Below are 26,842 nucleotides of genomic sequence, written 5' to 3' on the forward strand. Positions count from 1 at the left end.
GACTACCGGTATCATTGCACTCCTAGTTCACTCACTGAATGTATTGATTTGGAGCTGTGAAAATCTACGACAAAATCTTCCAGGTGCTTGCAGTCAGTACACGTGATTTCCCTAAGGCTGTCCTCATCTTCAAAAAACAGCAAGTGGCACTACGAACTTATCTGTTTCTCTGTGTGTCTGTGACTGTCAGTCACTGACATACGTAGTTCATGCTCGATTGTTTCATTCTGAGAAATTCACTTACAGGAAAGTAACATTTGTTTCCGAAAAAAATACATATATTGTAGTTACTCATCCGAAATGTAACGCGAAAAAAGTAACGCAAACTAGGTACGTTACTTAAAAGTTGGTAACGCGTTACCGTTACAGTTACTTTGGAAAAAATGTAACGCGTTACTAGGAAACGTTACTTAAAAAGTAACGCGTTACAAGTAACGCGTTACTTGCGTTACGTTACTTCCCAAGACTGATATATATATATATATATATATTTTTTTTAATCACATTCATCTTTACCAAAGTAGATGTGAATAACACTGCTGATAAAGAACTGTATCCTCGTCATTTTTCGGAGAACAAGAAGAATAACATCTAAAATTTATGATGAAACTTGAAGAAATAGTTATTCTTCTTGTAGCTTCTGTTAGAATTATCAAACATTACTACGAATGCAGGACAAAATTCAAGGGGACAAACCACGAGGAAAATTCAGACAAAACGGACTAAATTTCAGCGACAGAGTCATAGACGCAGATTAAGAAAAGAATGATTATTTTTCTTCAACTGTTATGCATCTAAAATGTTATCCGAAATTCTTCACTTTACGGTTTTTTTTTTTTTTTTTTTTTTTTTAAATGCTAAAAACCCAATAAAAGAAGACTGTTAAAGTAAGTATATATTTCACATTTTGATCTTTGCTTAAAAAAAAAATCTTGATCAGTATTTCAGAATTAAAATAAATATTTATACATTACTCAACATAAAAGACTGTTATATGCTATCACACAAGAACGACATATTTAAAATCAAATAGCATCACAGTTACTTTTCGTAATTAAAATGAATGGTCTTACTGTAATACGCTGAACATATTTCAAATGTATTAAAGGTATAATAAATAGGAATACCCAGAACTTTTCATATGGGTATGTGTGAAAGTAGTTAAAGCTAATCTGCCCTTTTATTACAACATTTTTATGTTTTATTGAGTTTACAGCATTTTAAAAGAAAGAAAAAGGTTATTTCAGTTGAAAGAATACTGATGACATTTTAGAATATATGACAATTAAAGGGGAAAATAATCATATAGGGTGTGCACTGATATATCCAATATATACTCCTGTGATTTTGTCCCTTGGATTATGTCCTCGTCAGAATTTTCCTTGCATTTTTACCGCTTGGATTTAGCTCCCACCCTCGTTACTACAGCCATTTTATACATGAGATCCGATCTGCATACAAACACGCTAGGAGTCAAGCTTTTCGGTGCTGCATTTCCCTAGAAATTTCCTCCTCACATAGAATTCCCTGTCTCCAAAGATTAGGCAGAACGGGGATTCCTGTTCTACCTAAAAATAAGATCATTTAAAATATTTTCTACCAAGTCCTGATAAGCTTTAGGCAGAACAAGAATGAATCTCTTTAATATTGCACTCCTAGTTGTGGGAGTGTAAGAAATTAATTTCCGAGGTGGTGTTCGAAAATTTTAAAGGGGGTGTAGATAAATCACTGATGCAACGGAGGGAAAGTAACATATTATATGCGGCAATCTCACAACTTTTCACAGTGACTTACTCAATTTCGATACCTTTTTTTTTCTAGTTATTTTCACACAAATTATTGTCTTCAGAAATTTGAGTTTTAAAAAAACACCTCATTAAAAATCTTTTAAAAAATTTATTAAAATATAGAATTTGTGAAAAGCCGTAGTAATTTCAGCATATTATGACCACACTTATATGTAACACCATGTGATGACTATTTAAAAAACACAGTACGAAGCTCTATGATACCACATTTACAGTATTTAACTACAATTTATTTACATTTTCACACACACACACAAACGCGTTCCCTACAATCACAAAAAAATATGTACACTGGTATTCATACAACCAGTTTATCATATGTTGCATTATTCAGCAAATGACACCATACTTTCTGTTTTAGACGGTACAAGAAACATACGAAATTAAAAACAAATGCTATTAAGAAATGAAATTAAAGTATTCAGTTCAGATTGTGATCAAATGCAAGGAAGAGCCACTTTCAAGTTCTTACAGTTAAACATTGCAAATAATGATAATGTTTGCTCAGGAAAGATTAATAATATTCAATTAATGCACCTGCATCGTAAAATAAGATATTCTACTACAGGGAAAATGATGTCTTTAGTATACTTGTAGCACCCAGTAATTATCTAGTCAAATACAATTCTATATCTCTTTTAACACATCACTTTGTTGGTACCTAGATCAGTGTTCGAAGTGGAAGAAAAGCAGAGGCGGTATGTTTTATTACGATTTTGACTCGACATACCGGATATCTAAATGTTGAAATACAGTGAGAGTATGTCGTCTAAAGATTGCATTTCTGTTTACATAATGTATGAAAACCATTGGAGGAGCTTCTCGTAGTTATGGGGTCGAGGACATGGAGAAGCTTAAAACCCCCGCCAACAACTTTCTGACAAAAAAAAAAAAAAAAAAAAAAAAAAAAAAAAACCTTACGTTGTATTATAGAGAATTATACATGAAAATGCTCGAAAAGTGAGTTTTAATACTAACAATTTCCTCCGACAAAACTCCCAGACTTCCCACTCGACTGACGGGTATTTTCAAATCCCAGAAGTTCTTTTCCCCCCTTCCCCCACAGCAGACATCCTTAAATTCGCCCATGATGAAAAAACATTTGCATTAAGGGAAGAAGACACACATATATACATAAGAAAGGAACAATTCATATGGCACATCAAAATATAAACTATATGAAATTCTTTGAAGACACCTCATTTTAAAACCAAAAGGTAACAAAAATGTCGGTGTTGTCAACTTGGAAATTATTTCTACATAACAAATACAATCTTTTTACGTGCAAAGCTATAGGTCCATTACTGTATTTAAAGAAAGAAAAAAAATATTAAAGGTATTTAGAATCTGCTCTCCACTGACGGTATGTCTTGATCACTGAAAAACCAGAGGCGGTATAGCATCCCACCATATACCGTCTCACTTTGACCACTGATCTAGACACAACAATTTTTTTTCTTAAATAAATTAATTAAAAAAAATAGGAACCATACTCATATAAAGAGTTAGACAAGTTAGTTAATCATGTATTTACTTTCCACACTGAAATTCTAAAGTAAGAGAACATGTTTAAAAGTAGAAAAAAATATTACTGGACTAACGGAAAATCTCGATCTGCCGGTTACAAGCAAATACTATATGATATGGGAAAAAAATAAGCTACCTGTTTACTTGGTTTTGGTACTGATATGATTCCCACTACAAAAACTCAATTTTCAATTGTCTAAATATACCACCTAACCTAACCCCATGTAACAATAATGGATCGTTTCTAAAATCAATGATGCACTTGTGCAAGAAAAAAAATGGTGAAATATGTTCTTTCTAGAAGGAATGGGCTTCAATTGATTTTTATATTACTATATTATACAGGCTATGAACTTACCGCGTGATTCTTGCAAGTTACTTATTCAAGCATAAAGTGAAACACATGGCTAGTATAAATGATTAATTCGTTTTAGAAAGGCTATATTTTCAAATGTATTACATGTACAAACATGAGGGATTATGAAAATAACCATAAACTCACTAAGTTTGTATTGTGTATTACAGATGGCACCAGCTAAGCAGTACAAGTTTAGTAACTGTCCAAAATGGAGGTTAATCAAGAAAAGAGTTGTATGTCAGAATGTACGAAATATTTGTTATAGTAGTGCAACGCGTTTTCAGAAGTGAGCAAGGAAAAGACCTGCCATGTAAACAAAGCAGAAAACTTCGTGAATTTGTGCTTGTTTTCATAAATCTCTCGTGTTTATATGTGTAATACTTTTAAAAATATGGCTTTTTAAAAATGAATTAATCATTTATACTAACCCTGTATAATTCTTATGCTTTTTTTTTTTTTTTTTTTTTTTTTTTTTTTTTTTTTTTAAAGTTCGATACTAATAATACCAGCCAGCTAATGTAAAAATTTAGAATGAACTCATACAACTGTTGCAGAAAAATATTAGCTATCTGGACAGAACAAATAAACAGAAACTGTGCAATAGTTAAAAATTCATGAGCTGAACTATTAGAAAAATCAAACTTATATTATTAAAAAAATCAATATCGCTGCAATTTAAGAGTAATCGGTACAATTTACCAGTCACAGAAGACGTTTCCATGCTTCTTTTAACTATTGTGCTTGTACTTTTCAAGTTATACAGAATTTTTCGTTTTTAGATATTTACACAAAGTACTTAATTAGTAACATATTTGCATATATAAAAGTTCGTTTACTTTATGAAAACTGTTTTCTTAGTTTAAAACATGTCCAAATTTGAATGATTACTTCTATTTAGTCTAAGCCTTTTTCTTAGGACTTCTATGTCCACAAAACTCGTTGCACAAAGTTCGAAGTTTTAGTAATTTCGATAACAATATTATACATATTTATTCCAAGTTACGGTCTATAATTTGTTATTTCGTCTTCTTGCATCATAACTATTACTGTATAAAATACAATAATGCTCAGAACGTTGTAAATATTTGATTACAGAGAAGAGCCTATAAACGCACATAATTTTTCTAAACTGGAAATAGCATGCAACAAAATACAGTGACACTCTTTTAAGTAACAGTCATTTCTTACATTAAACAATAAAGTTTCAATCTTTCTAACACTAAAAACGAGTAAGGTGTTCAGTATTTAAACCTATTCAACTTTTTTATTTTTCTGTATTCAAAATTAACTTTTTTGCTTTATTGTATTCCAACGTCAACAGACAAATTTAGACTAATGACGCTCTTTCCCACCTAAAAATGGCTTCAAAGTGTACGTTTTCATCAAATTCAGATAAATCCACGATTATGAATTCCTATTCATGAACAGGAATGTTTTAATAGTAAGTTTTCTGATAATTAACCATTATCTCTGTGTATACGAAAGAACTAGACTGGATTGTTTTGATTTTTTACAAGATAGTTTAATTTTCATCGCAATCAGTATTCTTGGCAAATTTTCAGCTGAATAATGTTTTTCATACTAAATTTATTAATTAATAAAATTATTAATAATACAATAAAACAAGTTTACGATCAATAATCTAGTTTTAATGTTAAACGCCTTCAATGTTTGTCATTATTTTTAAATCCTGAACCACATTGTAAACTGGACAGTTTCGAAAGATATACATATATAACTTTACGGATTTTACTACATAACTTACGACTATTTGAAGAATATAATATGTGAACGATTTAGGATTTCGCAGATGTTCAAGACCGACCATTAAAACAAACAAACAAACCAACCAACCAAAAAAAAAAAAAAAAAAAGTACGATACAGCCTATTTTTTTTTATATCAACTGTGTAACACCCGGTAATAAATGCAATGATAAATGAATCAACATCTGGTTACACATGATGATTGAATACATACACGCTCGATTTAACATTGTCTAACATTATACAACATTAATTATAAAACAGGTATTTACTAGAAATTCACACACAGGGTGTTCAACACAATCTAGCATAATCCATTAGAAGATGAACTTAGGGTTTTATGACATCATCAGTACTGAGACTACTTTCTATTGTAAAATTTCTGAAAGAATATATAATAAAATAATAATAATAATAAACCCAATGGTTTCAGTACGGTAACAAAGACGAGAGAAATGCTACGATCCGATTCTCGAGTTCCAAGTTCAGAACACTTGACTATTCTGACAATGAAACGTTTTTCGTTATTCCAACAGTTATAACCAATTCAGGTCCTTTTTCTCAAAATGAGTATGCTTATAGGATCTACAAGTTATACAATGATAAATAAAATCTATAGAATCTATACAATGATAAATTAATGCAACACGTAATTCTCTCTTCCGGAAAATGATCCCTAATCATTTTTTTCTTTACTTTTCAAAATTTTGTAATACAAGGGAGGATCAGTAACTACGGGTACACGGCCGATATTTCTGGAGTTTCGTCTGTTATACAGGAATGAGGAGTGTGCGATTACTTTTAATACGTCGAGTTGAGAACTGTGCAGAATTTCTGCCACCCACCACCTACGGCACTAGATGTAGGTAAACACAAATGACGACTCATTTGGAAAAGTGGTCTGACGAAGAAATCCACTTAGTTATTCGATTCTTGTGGGCGAAGCATGAAACCGCGACTGAAATGCACCGGTAGCTGGTAGAGGTTTACGGAGAGACTGAATGCCTCGTCAGCATGTCGCAGAATGGTGTCGAAAGTTTGCGGCTGGCAGAGAAAGCGTCACCGACGAGGAGAGCAGTGGCCGATCCAGTACAGCATCAACAGATTTGAACACAACTCACGTGGAGGAGCTGATTCAGGACAACAGGAGGATTACGTTATGGCATCTGATGGCCGAACTGGGAATGTAGTTCCGAAACATTCGTCACAATGTGGCTGAACACGCAAGGACAGGATTTTTACCAGAAGGGAATCTTCAAACTCATTCCACAGTGCGACAAGTGTCTCAACCGATAGGGAGACTACGTAGAAAATAACCTAATTATGTACTATCTGTTGGCTGTATGAAACAATATATAGACGTTTCACTGCATGCTTTGTAACCTTACTTTCTGATCATCCCTCGTAATATAATATTCTGCTTCTACAAAAGTTATTTCGATTTATTTTGTAAAACCTTTCAATGCTGATTTCCGGAAATAAAATACAATTTTTCTCCTTAATAAGTTGTTTTGCATACTTGCTTTGGGATTCCTCTTCTATCTGCTTATAATAATAAATTCAGATACAAAATTACCCTTGTTGCATAATAATAATAATAATAATACAATTAATATATTAAATATAGCAAATAATGTCTACTTCAACAACTATAATTAACAGTAAATACCATTTAGTATTAGAATTGCTATTGATTTTGCTCACATTTATATCTCTGGCACTTTTTACTCTACTGGCCCAGTTTGTAAACATAATAACAAAAATTTAAAGAATCACAAACTTGAATATTCAATCCTTTACAAGTTAGAAAAATCTAGCTGCATTACCACCAGCTCAGAAATTAACTAAATAACTATGTTTTGACTTTTCCTTCTAACGACACCAAACGATTCCCGTCTCACGTAAGACATAAAATTGCAATCAATCAACACTAAACGATGATTACTAAGCAGTAAGAAATTAAATTTATTTTATACAGTATTCTAACCGTATAAGGGAAATATAAATAGTTTCAAATTATTTTATACGTTTTTTTCTTGTTTAACTCCTTGCGTTCCAGGTGTAATTTTCCTATGTGCATGCTGTAATACTAGGTTTTCATTTACTGGTAGAAGACTGTCTAGACCATTACATAGGGCATAGTTATTTTGCAAGCGCGAGAATAGCATTCACATTACTAATCAAAAAAATATTTGGATTGTAGAACACTTAGACTGAAAAAGGAAAAATTTTGATTTTTTGAAGGGATTTTATATTCCTTCAGGTTGTCAAAACTGACAGGAGAGCAAAGACGAAGTTTTTTTTTTCTTTCTTTTTTCCGATCTCGAAACACGATATCGAAGTTGCAATTGTTTATCGTCAAAACACATATTATTTTGTAACTGAACACACATGTTGCCAATTCTTTATCTTGAAGACAAAACACAAGACTCCCTTAGGCCTGCCATCTACTGAGACAAAACATTGTTTTCTTTTGTCAGTAAGGTGCTGTCACCTGAGGAGAAATGATAGAACTAACTCGTTCCTTGTGTCCGCTAAAGAATTTCATAAATCCAGGATTAATACGATCTTTATAAAGGATATGTTTTCATGATATCCCCATAGATGTCACTGGTATTTTGCAACGCAGTAATTTATGATATCCATATGAATATCACTGGAACGCAAGGGGTTAAAGGCATAATCAAGAATACATAGTTACACCACAGCTAAACACTGAAAACCATACTAACTTACACTGTTATATGGATTTTGTTATTAAGTAATATCAGGCTATTACGTATGATCTTTTGATTTCGTTACCAATCTTGAAATATATCACAGACACGCCCAAATCAAGTGATCAGCCAAGTATTCATTATTTAAAAAAAAAAAAAAAGTTTTGCTGATTTCCTTCCTTTTTTTATTATTGTTGTCCTACCACGATTGAAAATATTTTTCCCGTATATTTTTTTTAATACATACTCTCTTCCTGAAGAAAACGTAACAAGAGTAATTTAACCTTTAATGGTTAATCTGATAATTAAGAACTCAATCAAAATATTTTGATTTTAAGCGTTTACACACAATTTTGCCTCCCAGAATATATTATTTTCTTCTACAAGAATTTATTTTATACACATACACACTTACAACTTAGGAGTAGGACAGTATACAATGAAGGAGTAAAGAATGGACTCGCCCAAATGGAAGTGAACACAAACACACAAAAAACATAACAAACACATATTGAATAACTGCTGCCTATATTCTTCTGAATATGCAAGAACTGCCACTGACAATATGATCAGGGAAGAGTTTTGATTCACTTCTGCGCCAATTCTGAAAGAAAGAAAAAAAAAAACCTACAGTCATATTGTCGTATAATTGTTCAAAATCTTTTAATTTTTTCTCAAATGATGAGAATTGTTTCCCCATGATATAAAAAGGAAAATTCACAAAAACATAAAATAAATATATCAATAAAAACAAGAATTTCAGGAATGATAATTAAAAAAAAATAATAATAATAAAAAAAATAAAAGGTCGCGATCTTGACCAATAACTAGTTTTTGGATCAAGGTCCACAAAATTTTTGAACGCTCCTAAACAACTGATGGTCTGGGTTTGGTTACACTGTATGTATTTGGTCTAGGAATTAATTCGTGCGGTTGGTACGCACACATTGAAGCTGTAGTACAAACACAAAATACATAAATACCTTAAGAAAAATATTGTCCATCGCTAGCCACCACTTTCGCCCATCTGTCAGGCAATGTACGGATTCCGTGGCGAAAGAAGTCCTCATCCTTGGAAGCGATCCAGTCAGAGACCCATGTTTCGATATCTTCTGAAGAAGTAAACCGCTGTCCAATCGAATCGTTGTTCATGCAATCGAACAAGTAGTAGTCCGAAGGAGCAACGTCTGGTGAATACGGCGGGTGGGGTAAAACTTCCCATCCGACATTTTCTAAATAGGTTTTGACCGGTTTTGCGACATGTGGACGAGCGTTATCATGTTGAACAATAAGTTTATCATGTCTGTTCTCCCATTCTGGTCGTGTTCTGGCCAGAGCTTGCTTCAAACGCATTAATTGTCGTCGATAACGTTCTCCATTCATAGTTTCACCCGGTTGCAGCAGATCATAGTACACCACACCTTTTATATCCCACCATATGCACAGTGAATATCTCGTTTTGGTTGTGATGGACCTGGTTCACCTGGTTTCACCCAGGCCTTTTTTCGTTTAGGGTTCTCGTAATGGATCCACTTCTCATCACCCGTAATAATTCGATGCAGAAACCCCTTTCTGCTCTGTCGTTGAAGCAGCAATTCGCAAATGGTTTTTCGTCTTTCAACGTCTCTGTCTTTCAATTCATGTGGAACCCAATGTGACATCTTTTGAATCATTCCCATGGCTTTCAAGCGTTTGGAGACTGTTGTTTGATCAACGCCTAATGCTGCTGCAAGTTGTTCCTGCGTTTGACACGAATCCTGCTCGAGCAATGCTGTCAATTCTTCGTCTTGAAATTTTTTTGGCTGTCCAGCTCGCTCTTGGTCTGCCAAGCCGAAATCACCACTTCTAAACCGTGCAAACCACTTCTGACACGTTCGCTCAGCTAGAGCATGGTCACCATACACTTCCACCAAAATACGATGACTTTCAGTCGCACTTTTCTGCATGTTAAAGTAATGCAGCAGGACACCCCGCAAAAACACTTTATCAGGCACAAATTGCGCCATGTTCACTTAACTACAAACTGGTGTTGTTGACGCTTTAATCCACTGCCCTATACTACGAACGATACGCGATGACAGGGGTTTGCAACACATGTGTGGATACACGGAACTGTGGAACGCTCCGTTCGTTGCGCCATCTCTTGTCCACCCGCACGAATTAATTCCTAGACCAAATAGTTCTCCAGATAAAAGGCCTACAAGAAAATTTTTGATTGAAATATACTGGATCTTTTGATCCAAAATTAATCTTATTGTCAAAGGAGCCACATTCAAAATAGCCTTAATGGTCACTGTAATCCTATAAACCGATCGTATTCTATTGATTGATTGATTGTGGTTTTACGTCATAAAAACATCGAACATTTGGTATTTACGTGGCGTCCGAACTACTACAAGGCTTGAATTCGGTAGATTTGGCTGATGCACAATCATGCAAATCATATCGCACAGGAACAGTGGTCGAAGTGAGACGGTATGCGGTAGTATGCCATACCATCTCTGGTTTCTTAGTAATCCAGACATACCGTCACTGGAGAGTAAATACTAAATACCTTTAATAAATCCATTTTATACACAGTAATTGACAAATGATTTTGCAAGAAGAGACATTTTATTTCTTATGTCGAAATAATTTCTAACCGACATTTTTGTTATATTTTTCCTATCTTTTGTTTTTAAAATGAGGTTTCTTCAAAGAAGTTCATCTAGTTTATAATTTGATGTGTCATATTGAATTTTTTTGTTGTGTGTGTGTGTGTCTTCTTGCCTTAATGCATATAGGTGTCGTGTTTTGAGCATGGGCGGATTTAGGGCTTGTCTGCTGTGCGGGGTGAATCTTCCGAGGGTTTCGAATACTCCTCAGTAGAGTAGAGGGTTCAGTAGTTTTCTCGCAGGAAATTGTTAATATAAAAACTCGGTTTTTGAGCCCCGGCGGGAGCTCATGTGGTTCGGATTCCACGTTAATCAGTAGGTCCACGTCTCATATAGCCTCGCTGCTGAAAGGGACGCTAAACTAAAATCAACTCAACTCAACTCGGTTTTTGAGCATTTTTGTGTATAATTGTCTATAATACAATAAGGAGATACTGTTTTTTTATTTTATTTATTTATTTTATTTTATTTATTTATTTTTTTTTTACTTTTTTCAGAAAGTTGTTGGCAGAGGATCAAAGTCACTCCTTCCCCCTCCCCCCGTACTACAGAGAAGCTCTAATGGATTTCAGTCATTATGTAAATATAAACATAATCTTTTAGGCAATATACCCTCACTGTAGTTCAACATTTAGATAGTCGATATGTCGAGTCAAAATAGTAATAAAACATACCGCCTTTTTTTTTTCCACTTCGAACACTGCACAGGAGAGACCCTTTCACCCCAAGCTCTTGCTCTATAACAGTGCAGTGTTGTCAGATGAAGATGTTGAAGTCTTGAAGGAAGATCACATTCTGTTTAACATGATCGATGCGCAAAATTTTCAACTGTCATACAAAATGTGTCTGTTAATTCAGTACAGGATTTTTTGACTTAATAAAATTGGTTCCAATACAAGTCATAAGGAGACTTTTGACTTTTTTATTAGCTACAACCACTCAATAAAGTGTTAACTAATTTTAAGATGATCCAACCAACTACAGAAATACATTGTCTCTAAAATGTCCTTCTTTCTTGGTATGAATTGTGTTTGGTCATGTGACTGTAACTTACTGAAATACTGGACCAGTAAATTAGCCATGAATCTATAGCTACAAAACCAATGTTTGATAAACAATTCAAATAAAATGTTACATACATGTACCATCAAAATTATGTATGGTCATCGGTAACGAAAACAGCACACTTTACAAAATGTTATATATTCCGCTTTATTGAAGTAAACGTTAGCGTAGCTTCTACCAGTCGACTCGATTGGCACTTGGGTATGTCTGTCTGTCCGTCCGTACCACGGTAACTCTCGTAAAACTTATCCGACTTTAACGTACCTTGGTATGCCTTTTCCACGTAGAAATAGAAGACTCCAACATGTTTTCGGTTGGAATCCATCAATTGTAAGAGGATAAAATCTGCCCATATTGCACATGTACATGCAAGATAATTTTCTGATACAAACCATGTAAAAATAAGTCGATTAAGACAAAGCTTAGTGTACCTTCTTTTTCTGATATTGGGGCTAAAATATTTCAAGAACGGAAGAGTGAATTTAGCCCCCGCCCTCCAAATCAATTTCAAAAATATGCTCCACGCTCATCAGTTTTAAAATACTCGGTTTTGGCGCGATATATTGTATATATATACTTTAAGGCATCATTTGCTCTGTATGGAGCTAAAATCAGTGAAGTATAAAGTAGTCGTATTGCTCCGACTTTTTTTTTCTTTCTTTTTGATCCACGATAACATATATAAAAAACTTATTGGATTTTGAAACAATGTAAGGTACGGTATACTTTCTTTGATTCTTTTTCGTAATCCTCAGTGCTTGGGATTAAAATTAGTCACGAATGAGCGGTAAATTTAGCCTCCTAATATGCTATAGATTACTTTTTCCCCTCCGATTAAAAAGAAAAAAATAAAGAACTAAGATATCTTTCGTAAAAACATTAGATTCTCATAGAACATGGCGTATACTTTTTGAGGCTTCAAAATCATTTCCACTACTTTGATTTAAAATCAATCGAGACTATGAGAGTGAATCCCTCTCTTCCCCTCCTCAGGTTAAAAAAAAAATGTTCTAGGATAATCTTCGTAAATATTAATAGATTTTTACACAATAAGATGTATGTATTTGAGGTTTTTACATAATTCCTACCCTTACAGTTGAAGTCAATCAAATATGAGGGATTCATATCTCCCCTCCCCCCTTCCGGAAGATTCAAATAAAAATTCTATGATAACTTCCGTTAAAAATACAATTTCGTCGGATACAGTCTCATTTTTTTTCTGAGAATTTCCAATCGTCTCAACTGCTTACAGTTGAAATAGGTCAATAATTAGGGAGCGTGTTCTCCCTAATTTGATAAATTTCACTGAATATTTATTAACACTCAGATTTTTTATAGAATGTTTTTTTTTTTTTTTGTGTGTGTGTGTGTGTGTGTGTGTTTTGCCAGAGATAAGAGACTTATTTCTATAGTTTGCGGGGTTAGTGTACGCGCCTTTGGCTTGGGAGACCCGGGTTCAATTCCTGGAGGTAGCTCATGTGGTTTAGAACCCACATTAAGTTGTAGGTTCATGTCTCATACAGCCTTATTGCTGAACGGGACGCTACACTCAAAATCGAATATAGTTTGGGGTTGAGGTTAGTGATAGGGAAAATCGTTCGCTCCAACAATGCTCAGCATCACTAGTAGTAACTTGTTTGAAGCGTGGATTTTGGTCCTAGTAAGTAATTGCTCATATTACCAGAATTTTATGTACTGTGCATTCCGGTTTATAGGACCTTGTTCAGAGAAGGAATTTTGTTTTTAGTAATAGCTGGTTCTATTATTAGAATTTTGTGTGTACTGAATTTCACTTTATTGGATTACAAAAGTGGCTAGTCCTATTATCAGAATTTTATGTACTGAGCACTCCGCTTTATAGAACTCTGTTCAGACCACGAATTTTGGTCGTTGGTAAGCTGCCGATCCTATTAACCAGTGGTCTCAATAAACGGAATTACTGTGTAAGGAAGAATGTGGAGGTTTTTTTTCCCCTCATTATTACTGTATGTTACTTTTCAATTACCTGACACACATGTACGAAATTTCGTATAAGAGGAGGTAGATGTTAGAATATTAACATCAATCGCTTGCTTTAATTCCATATGGCGGATGTGGATGGAAAGAGGATAATTTACACTACTGGACGTAATAAAACCTCATTCCTTTTCATAACAATCTATCATTCACTTGCACGAATTAAATATAGGTAATGCACAGGTAGGGAGCTTAAGGGAAAAAATACCGTCCGCTACGTTGACACACGAATACATTTTTCTAGTATAGTATAAATAATTTATCACTGTGAACCTATGGAAGAATTCTGATGAGAACTGAAATACAGTACTCTAAATAAGGTTTGTGAGATGAAGTTCAATATTTTCGAAAACTATTTATACCCAATAGTACATATGTAATTAGTGGCGGCGATTGGAAGGGCATATGGGGCAAATGACACCATTTTTTGTCTTCACACAATTATCTAACCACATTCCCACTTACTAATGGCAAATTTTTGCATATTGCCTCCCCCCGTGTTCACATCCAACCCACGGTACTGTATGTAACATATCTTTTCTGTCATCAATCAATTAGTTGGGACAAATTACACATGCTTAATTTAATTATTATATACGAAAAATTATTTTTCGTATGCAAATTATAAAATAGACATAACGATAATACACTGTGAGAAAATTATGTTAACTACAGAATATACGAGCATATAGTGATAGTTTTATTTTAAAAGGCTTACACAAGTTAAATTAAAGGGAAACCACACCATTCTTATTTAAGACGACGATTTCAATAATATTTACTATATTACAGCTAAACTAACGTACTAAATACATCACTACAGAACTACTACAACCTTTCAATTTCAAGTGTGGCCCCTGCTAGCGCTACTGCTATCCATGTGTATTTTCTCGTATCCCCCCTTAAAAGAGAAGAGAATATTTACTGTGGCCGAAATCCTTCAATAGTTGGATATGGGCATGGATGACACATTTTATTATTCCACGGGCTTCGCTGTGCACTGTCTTGTTTGCCATTCTAAGTAGCCTACGATCTTTACTCGCCAAGACCACACGACTGAATGACAAATCGGCAACACAGCCGAGGTTATTCACTTCTTTCCCCAAAGCAACGCGTAAGAGGGCGCTGGGGGTAAGGTTGAAGTGCGTTTCATATATTTTACGAGGGTACACTTGAAACAGACAGGTTCTACTAAACCAGACACAACAATTGTTTGGAATATACTAAGATCATACGTTTGCCATCAACTTTTATGATCTCAGAACAAAATAATTTTTTTTTTTTTTTTTTTTTTTTTTTGTGATCAGAACTTACATAATGTAGTTCTGACTACATTTTGTTTAATGTAGGATTAAAAAAAATGATGCTCAGATGAGTTTTATCCGATATTATCGGGTTTTCTTGGATTTTTCAAACATAATATGCATTTAGGTTTAAAGGTATTAACCGAATTTAATGAAACTGCCTTTCAAGGAAGTAATTATAAATGTTTTTAAACAATTGGATTTAATTCTCAAGAAAGAACACAGCTATTCATGGAATTTTAAGTTAACTATCTTTTTAATTTTTCACAACTTTGTGTACAAAAGGGAGATTATATTTTCACAATTACAGTAAAATCAGTATTTTGTAGCAGGATCTAAACCGAAGATTATGCCCGTAAAAGAACGCTTTAGTCATGAGATACCGAAAAAGTCTAATACGAGGAATTTCCAGAAAGTAACGTTTTAAAATTAAAAACAATTTAAAAAAAAAAAAATCAACAGAACAAATAAACCAAATCGTGTTATATACATTTGAAAGGTACATTCTTAAGCTATTTTTCCACATAATCGTCATGCAAATTAAGGCTCTTATCATTCCGTGGAACAAGTTTTTCAGTACCATCGCGGTAAAAATCTGCCGCCTGCGATTTCAACCACTGGCTTATACCGGCATGCATTTCGGCGTCAGTATCAAAGCGTTGTGTAGGGAACCATGTCTTCACCGCTAAGAAAAGGTAGTAGTCGCTCGGCGCCAAATCCGGGCTGTATGGTGGGTAATCGAACACCTCTCATCCAAAACTATTTAAGAGCTCTCGGTTGAGTTGAGTTAATTTTAACGTCCCGTTCAGCAGCGAGTATATATGAAACGTGGACCTACTGATTAACGTGGAATCCGAATCACATGAGCTCCCGCCGCGAATCGAACCCGGGTCTCCCACGCCAAAGGCGCGTATGCTAACCGCTTAGTCACGGAGGAGCTCCCAAGAGCTCTCGGGTACGCTTGTCCGTGTGCAGATGTGCGTTGTCGTGAAAAAGCAACACCTTCACGCTAAAGTTTTCCCCGGCGCTTGTTTTGAATCATGTGCATTAACTTTCTCACTGTGCTAACGAAAACCTAATCACAGAATGCACCTCACAAGAGGCGGGATTTTCTAATGCAGCGCACATTGTAACACGTCACAGAAAGCACAGTAAGAGCTTCACAGTTCTCACGTTACCACAGCTGGATGCGTACTGATTGTGGCAACGTTCTTACACCAAGATGGCGACTCTAGCCCCACCCACTGCCGAAATAAGCCAAAACGTCTAGAACTTTCTGGACAGCCCTCGTGACTACACAGCAACAACTCGGTTAAAACATTAGTATCCCAGTATTTGATTTGACTGGTATAAATTGGCAGTTCGAAACTTAAAATAATAATAATAATAATAATAATAATAATAATAATAATAATAATAGTGAAATTAAATTTCTAATTTAACGTCCGACAATTACGCACCGAGGCTAAAGGAGACTGTAATGATGATAATGAATGAAATAGTGAAGTGAAGAAAGCGGGAAGGAACGGGAAAACCTCTAAAAAAACGCACATGGAGTTTATCCATCACAAAGCCCACTTGGTGCGAGCTAGGATCGAACCAAAGAGCCCACGCACCAGAGGTGAGCAAGCGTTCTACCACTGAGGCATCGTGGCTCTCTAATAATAATAAAAAGACAGTCAAGCAGCCACAGATAAGTTTTCCCGATTTTCGCGGGACCACGTTAACATCCGTTCCATATATGGTGAAAAAAAAAGTATGTAGTTACCTAGGTATACGTAAGATCAACTAGTATGACAGAGCAAATTCCCTTACCTGTTGTATAATGTAACCTGTTACTCTATATCCTGAACACAATTTTTCCTTTTGCACCTTTTGTGTGGATTATATCATGATGTGCTTGTGCTGCTTCCTCTAGTGTATACTCTCGTGCAATCACTGGATTAACAATGCCATTTTCTATTTCTTCCAATATGTATTTCGAAGCTTCTGCAATATCCTCCTACAAACAGAAAATCTCACAGTTACAATAATTAGGTAAATGGGAATGGGACTGACTGCCTTTAGACTACATTTTAAAGCAGAGTTGGAATCAAAATAATTCCGGGTCGTTCTATGGCTCCCGGCATACCATTGAGATATTCCTCAACCAACTGAATGAGCCTCACATAGAATCTTATGTCCAAGACTGCATATCTGACTGGTTTAACCTAGTTGGTTTAAGTCCTCCTGAAATAACGGGCAGAAGTTCGCAATCAATTTGGGGCAAGCCAATCATCAAATTATATCAATCAGTGTTATTACAAGAAGCAGACAGTCAAGAAGATAAGGCTAGACTTCTCGCCTCCTCATCACCAATTTCAGGTGCTTGGCTACAGGCATTACCTTCACACACCCTAGGACTGCACCTTCCAAACGAAAGTTTTCGTATTGCAGTTGCACTTCGCCTAGGAGTAGACATCTGTGAATCACACAACTGCTCTAAATGTGGTGCATCAGTCAAGTAGAATGGTCTACACGGTCTGTCTTGATAAGTAGCTCCGGAAGACATGTGAGGCATTCGAACGTGAATGACATTATCTGGAGAGCACTCACATCGGCGGAAGTTCCATCTGTTCGTGAACCTGTGGGGTGTAACAGATCTGATGGCAAAAGACCAGATGGCATGACGCTGGTACCATGGAAGAGGGGAAGGATTCTTCTCTGGGATTTCACCTGCTCTGACACTTTCGCGTCATCTAATCTCACTCTTTCTTCATCTCGAGAAGGAGCTATTGCAGCCCGCAGAGAGTGCGAGAAAAGAAGAAAATAAAAAGATCTTCTCGATAGATACATGTTCGTGCCCGTAGCCATTGAATCGAGCGGCATTTGGGGCCTCGAAGGGCTAAATTTCATCAAAGATGTAGGCCAACGTATTGCACACCTTACTGGTGAAAGCGGGCTACTACTTTTCTGATACAATGTATCAGCATAGCAGTTCAGCGAGGAAATGTGGCTTCCATTTTAGGTACATTACCTCCTGGAAAATTATTAGAAGTTTTTCTTTTATAACTAACTGTTCAGAATTTACTGTTTATTGTTATTATGCATCTTCAATATATCTTTCGTTATAATCTTTTATCCAAAGAACCAATCTTTTATGTTGAAAATTGTTAGTAACTGTATTTATTGCTTATTACAACTAATTTCAAATCCCGATTATTATTGTTTTTGCCAAGCACTGGTTGTGGCTATAGGCGTTCTTGAAAATAAAGATAACAAGAAATAGAAAAAAAGAAATACAAGAGCAATTTATAACAAGTACGTAAATACTTACTGCCGTGTTGTACATCAACGCCACACCCACAATCGTGCTCTCTGTCATCATCAGTGATCGGGGATTGATGTCCACAGAACCGCGACTTCCAACTACCTGCAATTTATGAAAACATTGTATAGTCTGTTTAAAATATAAACCATCAAGATTTGTATCAATAAAGGTAGAAACGCTTTTAACAACACCCTGTCTGATTCGAACGAAATTTGCACCACGGAATGTGTGTAAGTAGAGAGCATGCTGTTCGTACTCACTAGAAAGCATCCTGCTAATAGTCTGAAGGTCATGGAACACACATAATAAGTGTAGCTGTATGTAAAAATCCACTGTGTACTACAGTGTCTGGAATTCCAGGACGGTATAAGCGTACGTCTGTTATGCAATTAAGTGATTTCGAGCGTCGCCGTATAGTGGAGCAGCGAAAGGCAAGATGATCGTTCCACAGAATTGTCGCTCGTGTGGGTAGTATTGTATAAGTGGTACACACAATGTAAAACATACGGTTTCCACAATAGACGTACCTCGGACTGCACTAATAGGACGACGACTGCTAGTAAAGGCAAGAGTTATCGTGGCTCCTCCATGTGAGCACACGAACACTAAATAATTAATTGTTATAGGCAGGTCTGAAGCTCCTGCGTTTCTCTCGCAGGATTATTGTATGTTTATCGCAATTTTCATTTTCTAACGGTTTTTTTTTTCTGTGTATTAAATTTGTAAAGTCTGTAATTATGTAAGCCTATTGGGACAGTTCTTTTCCAGTAATAGGTGACCAATATATACTCATTACTCATCAGCGACCAGTCAAACCTTTAAGCTGCTAAGATCAATGATTTAACAAAGGTATCAGAGCCACACCAAACTCCTTTATATCTGATAAGACATAACAATATTGTAATTTTTTGTGTGGACCACACTTGGACAGATATCATAAATATCTAAGTAACTGACATTGATAATTTCCATTATCTTTTATTCTTAGCTATGAGCAAAGCTTTCGGTATATATGTACTTTTGTGAAGTTTCTGATAAAATTTATATGAGAGAGACGTTATCATCTGTTTTTAATGTTGTTACATTTGTTCTTGGTTTATTTCAATCAGCAAAGACTATATCAAGTAATTCATTTAATATTACAATTTTAACAATTTATTAGAAAATCTGTTGGGGTTGAAGTATCACCACGTATGTGTCAAAATCTAACAGTCATTTCTTTTTACTGTGTTCTTCATCCAGTATACTATGTAAATGCCACTGAACATACACAAGACAGAAATCCATTAACAGAATCATATAGTCCTACTACTATTATTTCATTATTACATTACCCATACCTACGACAGAAATCTTACGAGTTCCTTTAGTAATAACTTAAAACTTAATTATAATCATAATAATAATAATAATAATAATAATATATATATATATATATATATATATATATATATATATATATATATATATCAGATGTTCTAAAAGTGGCGCATATCGACAACAGAGCGCTATTCTTCAAGTAAAAATTAAGTGAAAATGCTTTATGTCATACTCTCTGGGGCCCCCTTCAAGTACTATGAGGAATCAAAAGTTTCACAATGTGGCGACGTCGCATATTAACTTGGAACTCTTAGTATTGCTTTACGAATCCACTAAGCAGTTAAATTGGTTGTTACACTAATAAGCAGTGTTAGTGTCAACGTCTATCGACTTTAACCATCATCTGGAAAGAATCGATGTAACTATTTGATGAATTGGTAGAACTACTCTTATGTTTTATATAGCTTTTACAAGATTTTTGTTGCTTCACTTATGGTTCTTTACCTGACGTTGTCACATAGTGCAATTCGCGTCTCCAATATATATATATATATATATATATATACAATTATACGCATATACAATATACAGGGTTTGTCCGGAAAGTAATAGGACTGATTTTATTCCGCCATGACTGTACTTCGGAGCGTGCGCGCACCGACTGGATCCGGTAGAGGGCGTTCCTAGCTAACGAACGAGCGGCTGGTCAGTTGTCTCCGAGCACACGGAGAGTCAGGACAGGCTTTTTCGCGCGACGTGTTTCTGTGAGTGGTGCAAGCCGAAAATGCAGCGTTCGTTAGAGCAGAGGTACGCGATTAAATTCTGTTAAACTCGGTAAATCTGCGACAGAGACGTTTGATATGATCAAGCAGGCTTACCCAGATGATGCTTTAGCAAGAAGTGGTGTGTTTCAGTGGCACAAGGCCTTTTCGGAGGGCCGGGAAGAGGTCGCCGATGAAGACTGTGCTGGAAGACCTTCGACTTCGACAAACACTGACAATGTGACTCGTGTGCGCGAAGTTTTGAACTCAGACCGTTGACTATTTGTTTAATTGCCCAGATGTTAAATTTACCAAAAACTGTGGTTCATGAAATTGTGACGGAGCATTTGAACATGCGCAAGGTGTGCGCGAAGATTGTCCCAAAAGTGCTCACTGACGACCAGAAATTGCGGCGAGTGGAATTGTGCCAAGAAAATTTGAACATGTGTGAAAGTAACCCCCAATTTTTGAATAACGTAATCACAGGTGACGAATCATGGATCTTTGAGTATGATCCCGAGACAAAGAGGCAATCTTCCGAGTGGCACACGCCGGCGCCTCCTCGCCCAAAAAAGGGAAGAATGAGCAAATCCAAAGTGAAAACGATGCTCATTGTCTTTTTTGACATCAAAGGCATCGTCCACCATGAATTTGTTCCTTCTGGACAAACCGTCAACGCCAAGTTTTTACGTGGAAGTGCTCAAGAGACTCAAACGAAGGGTCAATCGGGTCCGACCAGACATCGGAGCCGACTGGAAGCTGCACCACGACAACGCCCGGCTCACACCGCCTTTCTTGTGAACAGTTACCTGACCAAGGCCGGCATCCCAACGCTTCCGCAGCCGCCCTACAGCCCAGATGTGCCCCCCCCCCGCCGGACTTCTTTTTGTTTCCTCGCCTGAAACGCCCGATGAAAGGCAAGCATTTTGAGACGACAGAGGGGATCCAAGCAGCTTGCACCGCGGCTCTCAAGGCTATTCCGGAGAATGACTTCCGTGACGCCTTCAATGCTTGGAAATCGCGCTGGCAGCGCTGCATCGACGCAGAAGGAGCCTATTTTGAAAGTTTTTAAAGAATTGTAACGATTGGCTCAATAATTTTTTTTAAATGGACTCAGTCCTATTACTTTCCGCACAAACCCTGTATATACTACACAATACATGTATAGTATACAAATATATATATATATATATATATATATATATATATATATATATATATATATATATATATATATATATATATATATATATAGCGTTATTTACCTCCTTCATCGTCACACTTTCGAGTACAACTTTGGGCTTGATCCGCGAATTTCTATTAATTGTTCTTAAATGCGTTTCCATCAATATAAATTGCAAAATACTGGATAATTTTATCAGATCATAAAATGAAAGAAACAGAGATGTGATAACACAATCGCACAGAAAATGAGATATCAGAGATACGATTATTACAGCTACCGATCAACACTGACATTCTCACAAGCATAAAACTGTAAGTATAATCTTATGTTCTACATTTAGGTATAAACAGCACTGTAACTTACCACAACTCGTGCATTTTGACCAAGGACGTTTAGATCTTTCCCCAAATTAACATTTGCCAAGTTCTCTAGGATTACATCAAAGCCACGACCGCCTGTCGCGGCTACTGCATTGTTTAGATAGCCTTTTTCTCTAAAATAAGAAACCACAATAATAGCCACTGCACATGTAGTATGAACAATATATATATATAGTCTTTTCATTTTCACTGTTACATATCTTAGAAAATAATTACTTTCACTAAAAAGTTTTCTCCAAGTAGATGTAATACAAATGGAACATATTTTTTTTTACTAAATAGATGTTAACTACATTTAGTATTTCACTGTTAGCGATTGCGTTTCTTCCTAATTTAACTCTATACTTTCAACTGTCTCATTGCAATTTTTATCCATGGAGTCCAAGATTTTATTATTATTATTATTATTGAGAATTTCTGTATGATATTCATTCCTATTCGAAAGCTAAACCTAAAATATCTTTTCTGAACAACTGTAATTTAGACGTTATTCTCACGTATCTAGTTTAGATTTTTTTCCCCCAAAGATATTCCATCGGATGTGTAGCATTATCCAATTGAAATTATTTTTAAAAGTGAGCACATGCTTAATAGTGTAAATTCCGTCTCCTTTAGCCTAACCGGCATATCCGTGGGACGTAAAACTCAAAGATTTCATTTCATTTCATTTAATAGTGTAAATTCAATCCATTATATTTATCACAAAGCTAAGTATCTCCATTTTTGAAAAATCAAGAATTGATACATGTAGATTGACCTATATATATATATATATATATATATATATATATATATCTTGTCGGCAGTTGGTATAAATTGTAGCTGCCGAAAATGTTATTAAGAACAACATTAACAGTAATATACCGAAGTATAGATATAAAGCGAAAAAGTATCCAGCGATCGTATCCAGTAAAGGTTTTCTGGCTATCATATTTCATTAAATCAACTTAAAGAGAAAACTCTTTAAGAAATACAAAAGTACCAAACTTGAGGATGATTATAAATTATTATAATCAATATATGAGACGATTCAAATCTAAACTGAGAAGTGACAGACTTGAATATATCAAGAATACTGAAAATTCATTAACGATTTAGATTTCTGGACTTTCAGCAGCGATGGCCATGTTAGCCCGTCACGTGTGAGGATGACTACCCTCGGCGATCACATTATCCGGGGAAAGAAGGAAGCGGCCTGAGACCTATATTGTAAGTACCACCCCGGCATTTACCTAGTGTGAATGAGATTAGCCCAGGAAAACCTCATTCAGGGTGGATGGCCTGAAAAAGCTTTTTGCACTTTTTCGACCGTGTCTCCACCCGGAATCGAACCGGGGCACAGAAGGCGAGAGCGTTAGTGACAACGCTACGCAGGGGAAAATTAATTAATACTAATCAACGAAATTTTTGAACTATAATAAAAAGAAAAATTAAATAATGGTTTTGTTATCAATGGTAAATATAAAACTGATTCTCCAATACTAGCAAATTACTGAGCTGCTGGTTTGAATACTTTTGTCAGAGAAATGATTCTATGTCTTATCTTCTAATAAAATCTTTTAATTCTGTACATAGTACCTGTTTATTTATTTCTAGTATTCACCACGTAAAGAACACTTATTCCCAGTATTTTAAAGTTGTGGAGTAAATGATTAGGAAACTCAATCCATTCTCACAAGTGGTTCAGTTCTCTATCTGAAAATATCTATTTATACTATGCTATGTAGATAAATGAATCATTAAAACGAAGAATACTTCCTAATTTTCTAGGTTTACAAATATTTCAATTATATGAGTCACAATTATATCTTCATTAACAATACCAATACATATGAACAGACTACCTGTATTTCATAAATTGTAATAAAAACACCTCACATTTTCAAGCACAATTCACCAACACTAAACACACACTACTTGCCCTGTAACACTTTAAAAAACACACAACTACAGCATCTTGATAACTAGAAAATTATGCAAAGTTAATAAAATAAGACTACTTACTTGTGATTAAATACATCATCTGCACCCAAATTCTTGACTAGATCCATTCCCTCCTGTGTACCAGCTGTTCCAATGACCTTTAAACCTGAAATAAAATAACCTAATATAAAATTTGAGTCATATACAAAATAATAATAATAATAATAATAATAAATTTAAATAAAGTTTTGGATGAATAATTTTGTTTCTTGACCCTCCTCCTAAATGATCTTCCATGACTAACTCTCAATTCTCGAATCTTTTTAACTGCATGCTTTTAAATTTTATCCTGACCAAATACAAAAAATAATCAGTTTTACGTCCCATGATTACGCCCTGTAGGCTAAAGGAAACTGTGACGATGGGAGTTAATGAAAATGGTGGAATGAAGAAAGTGGGAGGAAACGGGAGAACCCCGAGAAAACCCACGCACATGTTGTTTGTCCATCACAAAGCCTACTTCAAGCGAGCTGGCATCGAACCAGAGAGTCACGTACTATAGATGAACATTCTACCACTGAACGACAGCGGCCCCCTGACCAAATACAAATATTCATTCTAGTTATTACACCAATAATAATTATGTAATAATAAAACATTCCCTATATTCTTATTTGAAACACTTACCAAGTGATTTTCCCAGCTGAAGTGCAGCAATTCCCACAGCACCACTAGCTCCGTGGACTAAAAGTATTTCACCCTTCTTTACACGACATCTGAAAAGAATACGAAGGTTCTGTATAATGAAATCTTATACGCACAAGAATTCTTCATTTCCTCTAAACATATGTACGATAGTAACTCGACATATTATACGTAGGCGACTAAACAACGATGTTTACGCAATACATAACATGATAATACACACAAAAGTGCATAAGAATGAAACAATCTTCTTTTTCTTGGGGGGCGGGGAAAGGTGCAGAGTTACGTTAAAAACCAAGTGTACCAACCATACCTAGCAACTTTACTGAGCTTCGAGTACACACTCAAATAGTTCATTGTATTGACTCTGAGATGTTGAAAAGAGCGAGGAGACAGACTATCGGATTGATTTGTGCTGAATTACGAAAGTCATCATATTGAGCATCTTGGACGTAGAACATAGAATATATATATATAAAACATTCGTTACATGTCACTGTGAATAAATAATCATAATTTATGAAATTGGGAAGAGCACTTACAACAGTTTCATATATATATTTTTTAGGCGGAGAACTTTAAACTGGCAACACTGTTTTGGGACAGCTGATAGTACAGTTCTCGGTTGTTTTGGGGTTAGTTTGGTTTTTCATCATGAACAGACTAATGCCGGAGTATTGTTGAAATCCATGGTTCAAAGACAAACTCATCGGGAATTACGCCCATTTTACGGTACTCATAATCGTCCATCAGAGCGATTAATATGAGAAACTATGCATCGTTTTCGCAATACGTTTAGTCTAAATGATAATACGGATCCAGTGGAATCATTGGTCCATATCTCTTCAAAAATGATGCTTGTCAAAATGTAACAGCCAAGGGTGAAAGGTATGTACAAAGACATGATTAATAACTTCTTCGTGCCACAATTGACAGACATTACTGCCGCAGACATGTGGTTTCAGCAAGACGGCGCCACAAGCCACACAGTGCGCGGCACAATTAATTTACTGAAACGTTTGACAACGATTAATTTCACGAAATGGACCTGTTAACTGGCCGCCTAGTTCGTGCGATTTGACGCCGTTAGATTATTTTCTCTGAAGATATGTAAAGTCGACGAGAAACCAGAAACAAGCACTTGGAAGTCAACATTCGACGCGTTATTGCCGAAATACAGCCTGATTTACTGCTAAGAATGTGAGAAAATTGGACCTGCAGATTGCGCCATGTACGCGCCAGCCACATGCCCGAAATCATATTCAAAAATTAATGCCATAAAATGATCTGTCAAATAAAGCCAATTTCATGGATCTTAAAAATATTTTTCTGTGTTTTATTTCAAAAGTTCTCCGCCTCTAAAAAAAAATCCTTTACTCTTGACATGAACTTACTTGGTAACCAACGCTCTGTATGCTGTAAAGTATGGAACATAGAGGCCTGCTCCTTGGCTAAACGTGAGCTTCTCGGATAATGGGAATACGGTTTCTTGGTCACAAACAGCATATTGTGCGTACGTCCCATGTTTGCTCATTCCACAAAATACTCGGTCTCCTTTCTGAAAAAGGGAAAAAATGTTTGAATGTTTGACTACGGACTAACTCGAGACAAAATTTATGCCGTATAAGCTCATAATCGCGGAAAAATATATACTTATTAGGATCATGCACAAGTGAGACTAAAACCATAAGGTAATGTTAGTACGTCCGTCCGTTAATCCACATTTTAAACTCTTGAACGAAAACGAATTTTTAAATTCTGTCTTTTTGCAATTAATAACTAAAGCCATTATCTCGGTTGAGTTGTTAATGGAGTCAATCAATTAACACACACACACACACACACATATATATATATATATATATGTAGTTTTAAAATCCCAAAATAATGATCCAAAACTAAAGGAGGTGGTAATGATGACAATGAACGGAATGGTGGAACGAAATGGAAAACCCCAAGAAAATCCATACACATGATGTCTGTCCGCCACAAAGCCCACTGCTGGGAACTGGGATCGAAACAGACCTCACGCTACCACTGAGA

The 26,842-nt window shown here is 35.5% G+C and overlaps 1 protein-coding gene across 2 annotated transcripts in view; it reads right to left on the bottom strand.

The window, feature by feature from the left end:
* Positions 1 to 1,876: 1,876 nt before the first annotated feature.
* Positions 1,877 to 26,842, bottom strand: part of LOC145690224 (zeta-crystallin-like) — a 38,806-nt gene continuing 13,840 nt past the window's right edge. For both annotated transcript variants that reach the window (XM_081764907.1, XM_081764906.1), the window contains exons 4-10: positions 26,194 to 26,357; positions 24,782 to 24,870; positions 24,176 to 24,260; positions 22,155 to 22,284; positions 18,531 to 18,626; positions 17,030 to 17,216; positions 1,877 to 8,779 (exon numbers count right to left, since the gene is read on the bottom strand). In XM_081764907.1, the coding sequence (XP_081621033.1) occupies positions 17,055 to 17,216; positions 18,531 to 18,626; positions 22,155 to 22,284; positions 24,176 to 24,260; positions 24,782 to 24,870; positions 26,194 to 26,357 (726 nt within the window). In that variant the 3' untranslated portion in view covers positions 1,877 to 8,779; positions 17,030 to 17,054. The remainder of the gene's footprint in view (positions 8,780 to 17,029; positions 17,217 to 18,530; positions 18,627 to 22,154; positions 22,285 to 24,175; positions 24,261 to 24,781; positions 24,871 to 26,193; positions 26,358 to 26,842) is intronic.

The sequence above is a fragment of the Thermobia domestica genome, chromosome 7 (assembly GCF_964235325.1).
Source record: "Thermobia domestica chromosome 7, izTheDome1.hap1.1, whole genome shotgun sequence".
NCBI lineage: Eukaryota > Metazoa > Arthropoda > Insecta > Zygentoma > Lepismatidae > Thermobia > Thermobia domestica.